The 18,196-nt window shown below is 48.7% G+C and overlaps 1 protein-coding gene across 1 annotated transcript in view; it reads right to left on the bottom strand.

The window, feature by feature from the left end:
- Positions 1–6,782: 6,782 nt before the first annotated feature.
- The window catches only part of COPS6 (COP9 signalosome subunit 6), a 96,565-nt gene continuing 85,151 nt past the window's right edge, over positions 6,783–18,196 (bottom strand). Inside the window, exon 10 of the mRNA XM_086945987.1 lies at positions 6,783–7,762. Within this exon, the coding sequence (XP_086802113.1) occupies positions 7,622–7,762 (141 nt within the window). The 3' untranslated portion in view covers positions 6,783–7,621. The remainder of the gene's footprint in view (positions 7,763–18,196) is intronic.

The raw sequence follows: 18,196 nt of genomic DNA, 5'->3' as shown, positions 1-18,196 counted from the left end.
TGTGCCTCCTCCAAATAGGTCGCCCTCTCCCAAGTCTCGACCATGGCATAAAATTAATAAAAAGGATCTAGTAGAGGCCCTTGAGAGAAACCCTCTCCTGCTAGCCCTAGACAATAACTGGGCTGCTGTCAATCTTGACAGATGGATTAGATCAGCAATTGAACAGGTGGCCCCAGAAAAAACAAATGACGAAGAAATCAAGCCCCAGCCCTCTGGTATAATTCAGATCTTAAACTTTTTAAATCAAAAAGTAGGCAATTAGAGTGCACCTGGAGGGCAGATTACAGCGAGCAGGGTAAACTTGTCTATAGACAAGCCCTAGCTGTATATAAGGAAGCTATCAAAAACACCCAAATGAACTATTTTACCAACAAAATAGAGGCGGCACAATACTTGTCTAGTGAGCTTTTTGAAACCGTCACCGCCTTGCCCAAATTGCAAAATTTGCACCAGATCAAGCCTCCTGTAACTAAGTGGCCAACTTCTTCCAGACCAAAGTTCAAACGGTCTACTACAAACTTGCAGGGAGTGCCCCAAACACGTCCATAACGTCACCAATAGAGGATACTAGCCCGGACACCATTTCCTGCCCACAGGCCGTTTTTTCCCCTCTAACTGTGGACAAAGTAAATTACCTGCTACTATCCATTAAATCGGGGTCCCCGACAGACCCCTGTCCTCCCGCCACGCTACATCTGGCCTTGCACAAGGTTAGTACTCATTTGGCTCCACTCATGAACAAGGTGATCATGTCAGACACTTTCCCCACCTCCTGGAAGAAAGTCTGCATTTGGCCCATTCTAAAGAAACCTTCTCTAGACCCCACTGAAGTAAAAAAAAAAAAAAAAAAAAAAGAAAATGATCAGCCTATATTGTGCATACCTCTCGCGGCCAAAATCTTAGAAAAAAATCAATACAGAACTAACCTGCTACCTTGACTTCAATGACCTTGTATACTCCACCCAACATGGCTTAAGACCACATCAAGCAGAACCTGCAGACGATCGCCCGCGCTATGGACTAAGCCATCAGTTTCACGATGGAATCTTCATTGGATTTATGACGATCCGCAATCCTCCCATATAACACTGGTATCCTCTGTCCGGAAAGAACATATCATCTCACTGAGTATTCTCGAGTGGGCGTTATTATCTGACCAACCAACGTTGCCTTCCACAAACTGCAGAGTTTATCGATTGAAACTATATTGATCATCATCAGAGTAAATACCAGGTATCCTATAACACAGTTGGGATAACTAAATGACAGATCATACTTCAGATTCCAGTTATCGATTGTGCTCCATCTGCCATAAGTTAGTATATTGGTGCATGAATACAGACTTCCTGAAGAAGGCTCACGCCGAAAACGCGTTGTAATGGGAATGCACTTCTGTATTTTATAAAAATTGATTTAACTGTCTATTTTTTCATCTCTTGCTATATGTATTGTAATTTTGTATGTAGTAAATTATAATAAGAAATAACAAAAAATACCTTCTACAAAAAAAAGATGTTATAAAATAATAAAATATCAGAACAGATCAACACAATTAATGTGTGATTTTAGTCATTAGTTCGTTAGTTTTCGTTCTCTAATATAACCGGCACAAAACCCGGTGCAAATTTGCTCCCTCTTTACCCCAATTAAGACCACATTACTCCACAGAATCAGAATTAGTTATGGCCACAGAGGAGATACGCAAACAACTGGACTGTGGGGGAAGAGCCACTCGTATCCTACTTGACCTATCAGCAGCATTTGATACTCTTAACAATCTGGTATTAACGCAGCGGCTGAATACAATAGGAATTAAAGCGACAGCCCTATCCCTACTCACCTCTTTTCTTACCTCTAGGGAATAGTTGGTGTGCTGTGACAACTTTAAATCTGAGAGGTTTTCCCCTCTCGTGCTGAGTCCCCCAAGGTTCAGCATGGTCGTCAACCTTGTTTAACATCTATGTCACTCCGCTGGCCAAGCTAACTAAAGCTCACGGTTTCTCGTTGGTCTCCTATGCAGACGACACTCAGATAATTATATCTATTTCTTGGAGTGAAACTGTGGCTGGGAGATTTCACAACTGTCTGAAGCTCATCATGGGGTGGATGCATCTGAATTATCTCAAACTAAATAGTTTGGAAAAGGACCACCCCAATGGAATCAAATATAGCGGCTAGCAGAGGCATGTCGCTGCTGTAACCGGTCATCAAAGCCTTGGAACTTAGGATTCATGTTCGAACATCAACTGAACTTTGCAGGTCAGCTCAATCTCTTCTTTTTACTAAAGATCCTAGGCAAAATTCTGCCTTTTATTCACCAGGATCTCAGGAAAACTGTAGTAGTTGCATTAAATCTTTAAAGAATGGACTATTGCAACACGCTTTTCCAGGGCATTGACAAGCACAAACTAATTAAACTTCAGTCTCTACTGAACGCCGCAGTGCAGGTGCTGCTTAATATCCCCAAATACCACCCTATTTCCAGCAGCATCAGGGAGCTTCATTGGCTTCCAGTCCAGCAGCGCATCGTATTCAAGACTCTATGCCAAGTGCATAAAGCACTGTATGGTGGTGGGGGGGGTGGGGGGGGGGGGGGATCAGACATACAGAAACTCTTCCGATGGTTCTACCCCTGCAGCCGAACCGTAGATCTGCAAACATAGGAATACTTCAGGTCCCCAAAATTTGAAAGGCCAGGTGTGTTTTGATAGGACAGAAGCCTTTCCTATCAGGCAGTTAAGCTCCGGAACAATTTGCTGGTTACTACTAGGCTACAATCTAGCAGACCCCGGTTTAGGAAAATGCTTAAGACCTGGTTATTCCACTCATAGGGAAATTAAACAGTTCCCTCCCTGAAACAGTACACGATACAGGTTACATTTAGCGCCAATACACCTAGGCATTCATGCACTCTATAAATCTTTTCTTCCTTACATGCCTTTTGGAAACTCTGCATACAAATCATTGTACTACTCCAGCTTGACACCCGCAATGTACATGGCAATTGTAGCCAAATATTAGTCATTCAATGTGGTTATTCTGAAGAGGGGAAGGGGAGCAGGACCAAGCTATAAACCCCCTTACCCATAGGACACTAGCAGCTGGATTTTCCAGCCAGTAATATCAGTCCAGTGTTCCCTGGGACACCCATCAGCTTATGTGAGCAGAGTAAATTTCCCTCCTTGTATATATTCTAGACTAATTGTTAGAAGGTGGTTCTGACACTAGGGGGCGCCCGGATTTTTCGCTTTTTGAGCAGCTAATTGTTGATCTTTTACTGTGGGAGAGCCTCATAATCTGGGACTTATCCACAGTGAACTCATAATGAGGGAGACTGCATGGAGATTTTACTGGTGTCCCCCTGGCTTGACTAGGCCGCAGCGCAGCAGCTGGAGTATGGGGCAACGCACTGGTTACATGCAGAAACATGTGTACATGCGTGTGTACAGGCTGCGCAGGGGAGATTCCTAGCGTTTGCAGTCCAGAAGCAGGTACAAACTGAATGGTGTGGCAGGACCTATGCAGAACTGGGTGGTGACATGGAATAGGCTTTATGCACTGGAAAGAAACATCCCAGGGAAAGTCAGTGTGTTTTACTGTGTTTTTTACTTCATTATTCCCTTCTGGGGAGATGGAACCCATGGCTAGAGTAACTTCCACAAGGCCTACAGATTCCAGACACGCACTAAAGTCCTGTGTAGCGTTTGTGAAAATAAGTATTCTGCAGAGTCTAAAGTCATATTTACACTGCTTTTGGGTCCTCCAGAAATGTCATTTCTCTGAGTCCCTGGCTGGGGTCTGGCCCGGGCAGGTAAGATTAATGACCTTTCTTCCCAGAGCAAAGATCTTCCCTCCAAGGAGAAAAGATTGGTGGAGCCACAAGCCAATCCATCAACTGCTGTCGCTGGGTGCCAGGCACCAAGCTGAACCACGGTAAAGGCAGTGGAGGGGGGAGGAGTTCGGTTTCAGAGGCCATGTGGCCAGAGACACTGGACGATGCCATTTTGAACAACCCAGAGACTGGACAAAAAGGAAGGGGCAGGGAAGTGATGTGTCACTGTTTGATAGGACACAGACTTCCTGCCTGCCCCCTACTCAACATTTAACAAGCATTTGCAATGCAATAGGTCTCGCAGCATTAAAGTTTGAGTTATTGGCATTGTATAAGACAATGTGTTGCATGAATTGTTTTGCAAAGTCTGTATTGGCGCAATCCAAATAACAGACTAACATGTCCACCACTCAAATTAATTTCATATTTCACTATAGTAATTCACCACTATACTTTATGGGTTCCGGAGTAGCGTGCTACTTGCCGAAAAGGCACTTCAACACCTTATCAGGGAGGTGTGCGTCGCGATCCGGTCTGCCATGCCATGCTGTGGAGACAAGACCTGGCCGCGCGCACAACGTTATCCTATGGGGAAACGCTGCGCGCGGCCAGGTCTTGTCTACCTTGGTCGTTCTGAGACGCAGACTATAGTTCTCTGGCGAAAACACGCTTCACGCGTTTCTAGCCGAGACCTAAAAAAGTACTTGCACAGGAAGAGAAGCTCTATCTGGGGTGTGGTCTGCTGAGGCGGAAGGTGCTGGAGCTTAGCAATGGGCAGTTGGAAGGAGGACCCCCCTGACTGCCCCCCAGGCCCCTAACAGCGCCAGAAGAAGAGCCCAGGACCAGTGCGCAGAAGAAGAGGCCACTGCGCAGGGAGAAGAGAGGCGAAGGGAGCCAGTGAAAACCGGTCCGTGCAGAATTAACCTCTTGGAGACCCGGAGGACAAAGGAGAGTGCTCCCAGTGGCTGGGGGACGCCCCCAGGAGCAAGAAGACGCATGCAAATCGGACTCCAGGGGGCCGAGATAGGGGGCCGAGATATGCCCCCGAGAAGGAAGGCGACCTTTGACCCCGCATAGGACCAAAGACGAAGGACGTGGGGCTCCGCCTCCAGTCGCAATCATGCCCCCGGGGTGGGTCAGGTCCCGGGGGCTGCACCAGGAGAAAGCAAAGTCAGGGGGCACCGTCGTGCCCCCATGAAGATGCCAGAAGGGGGCCAGGAGCCACCCTGGCCACCGGTTGATGTGAAGGAGGGGGGTAGGGGAGCGCAGTGGCACTTCTCTTCTTCCCTCCACCCACCTGCATCACCAACTGGGGATGCTATACTCTACTAAAAGGAAACGTTTCGTCGGAAAGCAATATAGTATATATCCAGGCCCTTGTCAGGGGGTGTATGGGAGGTGGTAATTGGGGAAGATGTTAATGTGAGGTGGTAATTGGGGAAGATGTTAATGTATCATCAGACCCTACCCCGCTCTTCTAAATCTAAAACAGCCCGTGATTAGGTGAAAATGTAATTTGAAATAACGCTTTACTAGAAGGCAGAAGAGTCTTGTTTTCATGAAGTGCAAAATTGGGGCACAGAAATGTGTCCTGGTGGAGATGGATTCTGACGGTGCCAAATTAGATTACTGTTGAGTGTTGTATATGTGGTACCTCTAGGGTGCAGTTATGCAGTTGGTTCTTGTGGTGCCAATTGGTGTGATCAGAAGAGTGACGGCTCCAATCCACTTTATCCACATCAATTACCACGGATGGCTCCATAATACACTCTTTGTCCAGTTGCCTTTGGTCTAGTGTTTTGTAAATGCTCCTTGGATGCGGAGTGAGAAGGAGCAGCTGAGGCTTCCCTCTACCACTGCAAGATGAGCCCATCTCACATTGTTTCTGCAGTCTTATGCACTCTGCATTGCTAGATATGCCAAAGCTTGGGTTTGCTGTGGCCCCTCAGGAAACAAAGGTTGCAAAGAGTAGTGGGCCATTCCGGGAGAGCAGATATTACAATAGGGATAGAACTTAAAAGGTCTTGCGATCCAACTCCCTTTCCCTGAACTGGAAGAAAAAAAAAGCCATATGAGAGGTCTCCAGTTCCACTAGACATCGAAGCTTGGGCGCCTCTCTGCATATTTGTTGGCGAGTAATCAAAATAACACTCCATCTTCCACTAGAGCACAGGACTCTTGGTACTAATAATGTGTGGGATTCAGGGAGACAGAGGAGTTATTCCAGTCACACGCTTGAAGCCAAAGTTAAAACTCAGAGAAAATCACCTTGTAATTTTCCAAACATAGCAGTATATGGTAGTAGTATGAATATGAATCTACAAATACACAGTCTATAGGTTCCCAATATCGGCTTTTGTTCGCTTCACAGGCCTCTGCTCTTTACACAACACACTTGCATAAGGCCTAGTTTGTACTCCTCAAAACAGCATAATAAATACATGAAGTACTAAAGAGCAGGACTTCAAATACTTTCGCGATAAAGAGTAACTCTACTGAACAGGTGTAACAGTTGACCTAACCTCAAAAGCACATAACACCCCTACCCGCAGGATGGAGGCACACTCTGAGGATGCACACCTCATTCTCCAAGTATTACACTACAGGAACACATCATTCTCACAAACAGCACTGTTATGACAGTACATTTACCCACACAAAAGACAAGTTGAAAGCAACAGTCCTCCATAAATTCCCCATAATATCACATCCTTTTCCAGAGAAGAGTTTGAGAATGCAAACCCACATATTTTCAAAGGAGCTGTACACAACAGAAACCAAGTTTTTTGCAGAAGACCTGCTCCTCTCTCACCTGTCCTGTTCTGTTCTCCAGTAACTCTTTATTTCTTCCTGCTATGTCCATAACTACATTGCCAAATAGCTACCAATTTTGTTTTAATTCTGTCATCATATTTAACCACAGAACTTGGAAAGAACACACAATAATAAGTTTTATTTTCTTCAATATATTGAAGGATCAACATACAGAAACACACATTTATGGTGGTGCCTCTGAGAAAGTAGCCACCTAGCTCAAAAGGACATGGCTACGGGGGCTGATATTCCAAGTCAACAGGTATGAGCAGAGATCTTTGCCAGAATTCCCCTACCTGAGCATTTTCATTGTCATTCAATTTCCAAAAAGCTGCTTCGCTCTCTTTTACCTAACTGGAAGCATCAGCAGTTGGATTCAGAGAACAGGAGACCTGACCTTGAAACTTTATGGCCAAGAAGGGGAACCAACCAAACAATGAACTGGCTGCAGGGACATAGATGGACAGAAGGCCTCACACACTGAAGTTAGACAAACAGCACTGACAGCAGGGACCAGGGATAATGGCAAAGAGAACGAGATTTGCTATGAAAACTAGAGCTTCCTTTCGGCTAAACAGAAAAAGTTGAAAGCTGCAGTGAGGCAGTAGGAAAGGAAAGCAGACTTGGGCTATCAAACACGAGGGAATAACTTCTGTGATGTTCACTAGGTCAGCACAAGTCACCAGCATGGAGAATACAATTAGGAACCAAGAGACTTGCAGGTGGCTGGTTCCTTACAACAGACCTGATGAACACAGTGGTGGGTCGTTCTTGCAGAGCCGGAGTAACAGTTCAATCTGTAAAGGACCCACCATGAGAATCGCACATCTAAAATCCTCTTTATGTGTCCAAAGTTTGAATTCTACAGACAGCTTATCCCAGAAGGCAAAGTCTGCTGTTCTTGCAACTTCTCCACCCTCCTTCCATGGCTTGCAGAAGTGCTTGATGCCACTGCAGGGATGGTGGTGAGAGTGTTCAGAAAAAGAGTCCACGCATACGCCGCCCGATGCCTTGCCTGTCATACAGGATGTTAAACTTGTTTACAAATTGGTTCATGGTGTTGCAGGTTTTGGTAATAGTCCCCAGATAAGCCATCAGCCCAACATCATTGCATTGCTGGAGGGGAAAAATGAGAAAAAGATTGTGTGAGGCAGAGTTTGTCAAATACTGTCTGTTGCAAACCTACTGACAAGAGCATTCTGCACTGCTGTTCCTGGTTTACAACACTCTCTGCAGAACACAAGACCCTCTACCACAGTGGCCTGTCTAGAACAGGGCCACCTCTGATATCAGCCACTACAGAGCACAAAAACATTGTGTAAAGCCCCTGTACAGAATAACAAGCCCATTTATCACAGACCCCTGTGTGTGATCAGAATCTACTCACAAACTAACTCCTATAAGGCACAAGACATTTGCTTACAGCAGCTTCAAAGAGCATAAGAACCTCCATCATACCCTCTGTAGATGACAGCAGAATCATAGGCAGACCCAAAGCCTTCAGACGGTCTTCTGCTGCAAAGAAACTGCAAGTGCCCTCTGCAGAAACCAAAAGCCTATCTTCCAGTACTGTGCAGAATAAAATAACCACTCACAGCACCCTCTGCAGAACTAAAGCACCAAACACTACAGTCTATAAAATAAAGCAAAACCTTTCAGAGCACCTTCTTTAGAGTATAACTTCCTACATTGCTCCATGTTAGCAAAAGGAAAAAAGTTACTTACCTCTATGTCCAGTTCGTCAGCATTGGTATCCTTCATAGGCTCACATGCTTGAATCATTCCCGCTTGCCAGACTGGGAACCCCCGCTAACAATGTAAGAGTAGCAGTGTAGGCCTTACACTAAACCTTGAACTTTCCAATAGACTTCAATAACCTATCCAAGTCATTATAGATGATCCAAACTACAGCCAACCTGAGACCAGCACCCTTAAGTATTCCAACTGTCAGATTTTCTACCACGTCACAGTAAGGAACCCGCTGGAGAAGCTCTCTCTCAAAGACCCGTTTCAGAATTTTTCATTAAAAAACATTTAATCAACAGGTCAGAGCCGGGACACAAGAAATCGCCCTTAAGGGCATGTAATCTATCTATATAGATGATCCACATACTAAATGCCTCTACTGCCTCCACCCCAGCTACAACCCCCCCTCCCCACTTACTTCACAGACAAAAACGCTACGAAAGAGGATTCAAATTGGCCATTAATTGCTATAAGGAAGGTCACAAGTTCAGCCGGTAGGGAATTTTTCATGGATGGTTACTGAAATGAGGAGAATGAGTCAATGCTCAGGGGCAATTAATGAAACATATGTATGGTTTAACAGGTTAGTAAAAGCCAAATGGTACACAATGCTGCTTCCATCATCGTATAAAAACGAAGACTAAAATCAGCTCTCTCCAATCTAGGAAAGAGCTGGAAGAAGCACCTCTTTAAGCAATGCTACATCCTGATGCAGCAATAGTCCACTTTTATCACCCGAAACAAGCTACTTTTCCAATCGAACAAGTTACTTACCTTCGGTAACAATATAACTGTAAGAAACATAGTTTAGCTATAGATTCCTTACCTTAGAATTGCCCCCAGACGTCAGAATGGGTCCGGAAAGTTTTCGTCAGCAGTACCCCTGCGCGTCATTAAGTGGTGTCGGTCGACTCCGCGTCCGTCGCCGTGGTCGCTGTGACGACGTTGCAGAAGTTACTTAGACACCGCCCTTGCGCGCGGACATCCGTTTGGTACACAACCTTTGGTGCCAGGAACGCTGAGCCATGCAAGACACTGACCACTGGTGCACAAAACTAGGGCCCTGAAAGGATGACCGTAACCCTAGAAATCAGTTAGCAGAACGGGCGGATGGGTGGGGCGGTAAGGAATTTATAACTAACCTATGTTTCTTACAGATATATTGTTACCGCAGGTAAGTAACTTGTTCATCTGAAAGAGACAGTTATAGATTCCTTACCTTAAAATAGGTACCCCAGCAATATCAACCCCAGAGGTGGGTCTGCGAACCAAGTTCACACCAGAAAGTCTTAGAGAACAGAATGGCCAAAGAAGCAGTCTCTCCAGACTCGGCTTTCCAGGAAGTAGTGCTTGGTGAGTATGCTCAATAATGCCCACATAGATGCCGGACAGATGTCATTTAGGGGGCCTCCACGTACCAAAGCATTAGTAGCTGCCTTTGCCCTGGCTCCTTCTTTGCCAAAGAATAGCAGGCCTTGATGCACAGAACGACCCACCTGGATATGGTGCACTTGTGCATAGCCCGACCTTTTTTGGCGCCCACGTAGCCAACAAAGAGCTGGTCATCCACGCGGAATTGCTTTGTGCGATCCGAATAAAATAAAAGCGCACGTTTTGGATCCAGACGGTGAAGCCGCTCTTCCTCTTTTGAAGGATGCGGAGGCAAAAAGAATGTGGGCAAAGTGATGGTTTGGCTAATATGAAAAGAAGTGATCACCTTTGGAAGAAAGGAAGGTCAAGTTCTGTGGACGACCTTGTCCGGATGAACAGCCAGAAAAGGAGGCTTGGAAGACAGAGCTTGTAGCTCACTCACCCTGCACGCAGAAGTGATGGCCACCAGAAAAGCAGTTTTCAGAGTGAGGAGTCTGAGAGGACAGTTATGTAGGGGCCCAAAGTGAGCACACATTAGGACAGTAAGAACCAAGTTCAAGTCCCACAGGCATTACGAAGGGAATGAGGAAAAAGAGGAGTAATGCCTTTGAGAAATCTATTTAGAACAGGGGACTTGAAAAGAGAAGGCTGATCGGGAAGCCTGAGGAAGGCTGAAATGGCCGAGAGGTAGCTCATAAGAGCGCCCAGAGCAGAGCTGTAGGAGAGTAGGGTCTGCTTTCCTACGGTCACCCCACTTTTTTGCTTTTTGCTTCACTGGTTTTCAACTTAATGTGGCTGTGGGCCTGCTAATCAGACCCACAGCCCTGCTGTTCTCTCTCTAAATTCACAACCATGTACATCACCAATTGGGATTGGGTCACCTTATGAGCCCCTGTACAGTGTACTATAGGTACCCAGGGCATAGTTGTATCCAAGGCCTACCAGGGGCTGCAGCATATCTTTTGCCACCCCTGGCTGAAAATTGCAAAAAACACAGTTGATGGACAGAATGTAGACCAATGTCATACATTCACCCCAGTACAAGGATCTGGGCCTAAATCCATCTTTTTTTGCACTCCACACCACCCTGGGTTAGACACTGGCTATATGCAAATCAGCTCTGACCCTGTGCCCCATGGGAACAGTCCAGTCCGAACTACCAAGCCATGTCTTTCCCAGACCGCCCAGATCCTTGTACTGGGGTGAATGTATGACATTGTTCTACATTCTGTCCATCAACTGTGTTTTTTGCAATTTTCACCCCGAGTGTGCTGGGTATACTCAGACGTGAGTCCCAGGCTCTCCACACCACTGGAGTCAAGCTATCCAGGCTGAATGAAGGCTGATAGACAGAAACCGGTCCTTGGATGCTTGATTCCGGTCTGGGAAAGACATGGCTTGGTAGTTCAGACTGGACTGTTCCCATGGGGCACAGGGTCAGAGCTGATTTGCATATAGCCAGTGCCTAACCCAGGGTGGTGTGGAGTGCAAAAAAACGATGGATTTAGGCCCAGATCCTTGTACTGGGGTGAATGTATGACATTGTTCTACATTCTGTCCATCAACTGTGTTTTTTGCAATTTTCACCCCTGGCTGGCAATCCAAACTGACACAACTGGCTGATCACTCAGCTGGGGCAAGGTTGTGTAATGACCCCTTGCTTAGACATAGTATACCTATGTCTAAACCTATATCTGGACACATATGCACCTATAAGTCACTCCTATGGCAGGCCTTAACAATCCTGGAGGCAGAGTGCTTGGTTTTATGTGAGATGGTGCTCTAGCATGAGCTGAGCCTGTCTGCAGCTTTCGGAACCAAGTCCTTATAGCTGTTCTGGGATATTGCCATACCATATACTCTTAAGTGCATTATGAACCTCGCGGTTAAATGCTATCTATGGTTTGGCTTTATCAAAACATGTCGTGTAAGGTGTCATACACTTTGGAATACTACCCCCTCGCCAGTTCTGGCGACGGGGGTAGCATTCCACCCTTCTAGAGGGAGAAGACTTGTTACTTTCCTTAAACGCGGTTAAATCTAACCAGAGCCTCAGCATCACGAAATGGATGTTGCTGCCACAGACACAAGTCTGGCCTCCTGCTGCTGACCGAAACTCCGGCAGGGAAGGCCTGGACAAAAGGTTTACTGTCACAGGGAAGTGTTACACCACCCCAGACAGGAGATAGTGGATTGGGGCAGGCAGGGCTGAATGAAACTAGACACTGCCTGGGGCGCACAAGGTGTCCCAGGCAAAGCCCAGTTCAAACCGGTGCTGGGGCACTCGAGTCCCAGCTCTGGCACGAAACTGGACAAAGGGAAAGGGGTAACCACCCGCTTCCTGGGTCCCACCCATAGGAGGGACATAGCAGGAGATCCACCCCCTTGATTTGGAATAAAGGTAGGAGCTGTGCCATAAAGAAGTAGATCATCCTGACTGAAACTTTGATACGAAACTCTGGACCCTTCGACATCCTACTCGACGTAGAAGACTGAAGAATCTCCCTTGTGATCAAGGAGTGGCCACACTGTGCAAGCAGGCACCATCAGCGCTCAAAGGTTTTCTTTGCCGTTGCTCCCGCTGGAGCTCGAACGAGAGACCAACAAGAACCGGACTTCCAGACTTCCAACAGCCCGATCCACAGTCCCAGCAAAGCTGAGACCCATGGAGGCAACGAGAGACGTAGGACCTGCCATCTTGGAAAGCCAGCGAAGTGCTTCCCTTGCAGCTCCCGAGGCACCCTCGAAGCTGTGCATTGGGGATTGAGAAGCCCCAGCCCCGAGCAGCTTTTTCACCAAAGATCACCTCTCCACACTCACCGAGTGCTGCGTGGGGCCCTTTGGCATTTTCCTGCTCGACGCGTTGTCCGGTCACTTGCCCGTTGGCTAGTGGCCTCCGAGACGACGAACCTTCGACTTTAAACTGCTGGTCTGGTTGCTCCAGACTGGCCCTCCCTCCCCTGAAAAGGAGCCGCTGATCTGAGCTTGCTGGTCCGATCCAGAAGTCATCTTCGATTCCTGCATGGGTTGCATTTGCCAAAGCCTGTTGACTCCGATTCGAGAACCGACACAGCCGACAGCGAGAGCCTTCGTGGGACAGCCCGTGTTCAACTCCTGGTCGTCCTCGATACTTCTTGGTCCACGTGGCAGCGGAGACAAACTACTCTACATCACCTGATCGCAACCAGACATCACCTGGTTCCTTCCTGGCTCCATCCTGGTCACTGGCTAGTGACCTAGACTCTGTCCCCTCTGCTTTCAGGTACTCTACATCTTCGATCCACCCTTGGATCCAACCGGACTCTTCTCTCCTGGTCACCTGCAGCATCTTTACCTCCAGGCTCCATAGAACTCCACGAAGAAACCCGACGCACTTTAACACCTATGCACCCGCTTCCTGTGGGTGAGGTAACGAGAGTACTCCGGTGCTCCTGTAGTATTTTACACATCTAGTGTCCTAGTTTTAATTGGCTAAGTTCTAGTCCAGTCGGAAGACTCCTAAAACAGTAAGTTTCTAATTTTTATGCACTATTGACTTGTATGGTAAACGCGGTTGCCTATAGACACTGCACCCGCATCCTGTGGGCTTCCTATGTCCTAACCTTCGTTAGTTCAGTGTAGTCCCAGCGATTCTCAAGGCCCTAGGCCTTACCATTGTTCGGGACGTAGTTCTTATACCACTATTTTAGTATATGGTTTTAGGGGCCACCCGGCCTATCCATATTTTGTGCAACTTTTGTATGCTATATGAAGTTCTTTGTTTAACGCTTGTGCTTCTGTGCTCATAAAGAGTATAGGGGGATTATTCTAGTAATAAATACATATATTTTATAATATATAACTTGTGTGGTGTCCTTTCATTTGATATTACAAGGATTGCATATGGTAAAACAGCTGGCTTCACATGCCCTCTTGAGTTTAGCCTAAGACTGCCTTTGTCCATGCTACCCCTAGGATAGCTGGTCTATAAGGTTGACTTACAACCAATCACCATAAGGGTCGTTTGGACTGGTGCAAGGTGCTCACTAGAATTAGTGATCATCATATACCAGGCCAACTTCTCACAAGAGCCCTGCTGGGCCAAAGAAAGAAGGAAGAGGAGAACCTCTGAAAGGGGTGCAGAAAGGGGTTCCACAGCCTTTGCTGTGCACCATGCCACAAATTTATTCCATCTACAGGCGTATACCGTTTTGGTGGAGGGACGCCTGGCTGCCAAGATAACGTTACAGACTTCAAGAGGAAGGTCAAAAGCTGCCAACTGCTGCCGTTCAAGCTCCACGCAAGGAGGTGGAGGCTGGACAGGTTAGGGTGGAGAACTGTCCCCTGCTGCTGCGACAGAAGATCCTCGGGAAGGGGCAGTCTGATCGGAGGATCGATGGCCATGTGCAGAAGCTCAGAATACCAGACTCTTCGTGCCCAGTCCGGAGTCACAAGAATGACTTGGGCCCGGTCTAGCTTGATCTTTAGTACTCTGGACAGAAGTGGTGTAGGCGGAAAGGCATAAAGAAGACCGCAACTTCACTCATGCCGAAAAGCGTAGCCTATCGAGTGCCGCCTTGGAAATTCCAACTAGCAGAATGGCTGACATTGTGCGTTCTCTTCGGTGGCGAATAGATCTAACCAAGGCTCTCCCCACCGCTTAAAGAGACCTTGCTCCACCTCTCAGTGAAGACGCCATTCATGATCAATAATGCACCTGCAGCGGAGTTTGTACGCCCTGGCTTTTAGTGAACCTGCCAGGTGTTGAACCACCAGGGACATGCCCTGATGTTCCAGCCATGCACAGAGAAGGAGGGCCTCTTGACATAGGGTGCACAACACCAACCCACCTTCTTTGTTGACCACATGGCGGTGGTGTTGTCCATGAACACCTGCACTACTCTTCCCCGGACAGAGGGTAGGAATGCTTTTAGTGCAAGATAGATCACCCTAAGCTTCAGAAGGTTGATGTGGAGCTCGGACTCCGCCGGAGACCAGAGGACTATGATCTCCGCCTCTCCCATGTGGCCGCCCCATCCCAGAAGGGATGCATCTGTCACTACTGTGTGTTCTGGTTGGGGATGGGAGAGGGATCTGCCGTTGACCCAATCCTGGTTCGTGAGCCACCACTGCAATTGACATGCAGTACCCGCCGAGATCTGGATGCAATAGGACAGATTCCCTTGATGCTGCACCCACTGGAATTTCAGGTCCTACTGCAGAGCCCGCATATGCCACCTGGCATGATCGACCAGCAGGCTGCAGGAAGCCATGAGGCCCAGCAGCCTCAGGGTCATCCTGACCAATACCAGATATAGAGGCTGAAAGATCGGAATCATAGACCGAGAATCCCGGATTCGCTGTTCGGGAGGATAAACCCGAAACTGCATTGTGTCTAGGACCGCTCCGATGAAGAGGAGCTCCTGAGAAGGAGTCAGGCGTGACTTCGGCACCGTAGTCTGGAGAGGGGGGGGGGGGGATTGTGGAGAGGCCCACCTTCAACAACCAGTCGAGATAGGTGAAGACAGAAACTCCTGATTTGCACAGATGAGCTGCAACCACCACCATCACTTTCGTGAACAGCCGAGGAGTGCTGGTAAGACCAAAGGGAAGCAAGGTAAACTGAAAGTGCTCGTGGCCTACCATGAACTGCAGGTAACGCCTGTGGGCTGGCAGAACGGAGATTTGGAAATAAGCATCCTTCAAGTCCAACGCTACCATCCAGTCTCCAGGGTCGAGGGCAGACAAGACCTGAGCCAGGGTCAACATTTTGAACTTCTCCTTCCGGAGGAAATGGATAACGTCCCCAAGAGCCAAGATAGGAAGCAGACCCATGTCCTCTTGGGCACCAGAAAGTAGTGGGAATAGTAACCACAACCTACTTCTTGGGCAGGAACTCGCTTGATGGCTCCTTTGGCCGAGAGAATCGTAACTTCCTGTTGGAAAATGACCACATGATACCCTGACATGCAATGGTACTGGGGTGGCATGGCTGGAGGGATAGTCTCGATGGGGAGGGAATAGCCCCTTTGGACTATTTCCAAAACCCACCTGTCCGACGTGATGGTGCGCCAGTGGGGGAGGTGATGGGGAATCCTGCCACCCACTGGCGTTTGATGGGCCTGAAAGGTCGGACTAGGAAGATTTAGAGGCTGCTGCAGAGGGGGCTGTGGTGGACTGGCCCACCCACCAGCCCCCAGAACCGCGTTGGTGGTTCCCACGTCCCTCGCCTCGCTGAGGTTGAACAGGTTGTGCTGGCCTGTGGCACTGAAAGGAATGTGTTGGGGCACCCCTTCCGTGGCTACAAAAGGGGCGAAACACAGACCGTGCAGGGTGTGGATAGGCCCAAGGACTTGCCCGTAGCAAGAGAGTCCTTGAAGCGCTCTAGCGCACTGTCTGCCTGGTCGCCGAACAGGCGACAGCCATCAAAGGGCAAGTTCATCAAGGTGTTCTGGACACCCCCAGAAAAGCCAATCATCCTTAACCAGGTGTGGCAGCGTAGCGCCACCGACGTTGAAATGGTACTACCCAGTGAGTCGGCAGTGTCCAGTCCACAGCAGACGGTGAACTTTGCTGCGTCTCTCCCCTCTACAGCACGAGAGAGCACGGCATGGGCCCTCTTCCGAACCCCGAGGCAGCACTTGCGCCACCGTATCCCACAGTGGGAAACAACTTCTTCCCAAACTGCTCCAGCTTCTTGGATTCCTTGTCCGGTGGTGAGGTAGGGAATGCGCTTTGGGATGCTGAGGCTTGGACTACCAAGCTCTCAGGGGACGGGTGTTGGGAGAAGAAAGTGGGTTCGGCCAGGGCAGGCAACCATCCTATCCCACAGGAGTTCTGTGTTGGGGCCGGACCAGGTGCCCAAAGGATGTCTGTGAGGGCTTCATTAAACAGCAGCAGGGGCTCCGAAGAGCTTGCTGCCGGTTTAAGCACCTCTGTCAGGAGGTTAGTCCTGACTGCCACAGTAGGTTAGCTCGAGGTTTAGAGCCTCGGCCTCCCTACGCAACACCACTGCGTAAGACGCTCCCTCCTCCGTAGCCACGGTAGGAGACAACATGCCAAGGCCTGGTGAGGTGTCCAGACCACTGGCATCTCCCAGGTCCTCTCTCCAGTCCTGATCGTACTCTAGCTGAGCAGTGAGAGGGTCCTCAGACCCCTCCTAGTCTTTCTCACCCTCCTCTGGCTGCCAAACTGGCTGAAAATGGTCAGGGTGGAATGCAGATACATAATGTACCCATTGGCGCTGGATCCAGCATCGGCCGCTGCCGGTCCGGTTCCATATCTACATCGGGGTGGAAGCCGAGGTCGATGCCGGATGAAGGTCTAGCCGGCGCAAGCTGCGGACGCGGTGACTGTGGAATCGGTGCGAAATTACAAGGTAGACCGGCACAGATCCGGATCCAGTCCTGGATCCAAGGGGGGCCTGCTGAGCCACCAGCGAAGGACTAGTGCTCCCAGCAGAGTCCCCAGAGCCTGGAGGCGCACCGGCAGAGCTGGGCTGCCCAAAGATGGCATTCATCGCTTCGTAGAACTGATGAAGCTGGGCAGGGGTCGCTCCCGGGAAGGCCAAAGTCTACTCTAAAGGCTTCGCACGTGGAGCCGCGTGAGGGGCACCACCCGCACCCATCGTCGCGTCGGCCGATGGATGAGGGGAAGTCGAAGAGCGACTGTGCTTCTTCGACTTTTTCTTGTGCTTAGACTTACCTGACCCCGAGTGCGAAGACTTGTATAAGGAGTGATGATGGCTCTGTGATCGGTCCCTCGACCTCCCACACGACCGGGTCCTTGAACAAGGCGGGGCAGGCTGCTGGGCCTACAGTAGCTTTCGGGACAGCTCCCGCAAAGACTTCGGGGTCATGGTTTGGCAGTCGGAGCACGACTTGGGGTCGTGGTCCAGGCAGTAGAGGCACACGCGGTGTGCATCAGTCACCAACATCAGTCGAGAACAGGAACCGCAGACCTTGAAACCGGGCATCCCATATGCGCCAGGAGTCTATGTAGACCCGAAGAGAAGTCGACAAAAGTCACAAAAAAGTCATTCAAAAAATGACTGGGGGTACTGCTCTCCGGATCTGCGCTTACTGGAGCGGAAAAATAAAGAACTGATATCAGAGCGCGAGGGCAGCGTCTAAATACCTTCTGCGACATCATCACAGCGACCATGACAGACGCGGAGTCGACCGACGCCACCTACTGACGCACAGGGGTACTGCTGATTAAAAACTTTCCGGATTCAGTCTGACACCTGGGGGTAATATCTAAGGTAAGGAATCTATAACAGTTTCTTTCAGATACGTTGACAATACATGGGTAGGAATCTGGCTCTTTATATAGTGGATGAAAACAAGGTACACTGTGTAAAGAGTCCAGGCAACCCTTATTGGTTTACAGAGGCAAAAATGAGGACACTAAATGCTCTTTTGTGGTAGTGTGGGCGAGCAGTTTAGGCCTATC

Source organism: Lissotriton vulgaris, chromosome 12 (assembly GCF_964263255.1).
Source record: "Lissotriton vulgaris chromosome 12, aLisVul1.2, whole genome shotgun sequence".
NCBI classification, from domain to species: domain Eukaryota; kingdom Metazoa; phylum Chordata; class Amphibia; order Caudata; family Salamandridae; genus Lissotriton; species Lissotriton vulgaris.
This window is presented reverse-complemented; position numbering and strand designations above follow the sequence as displayed.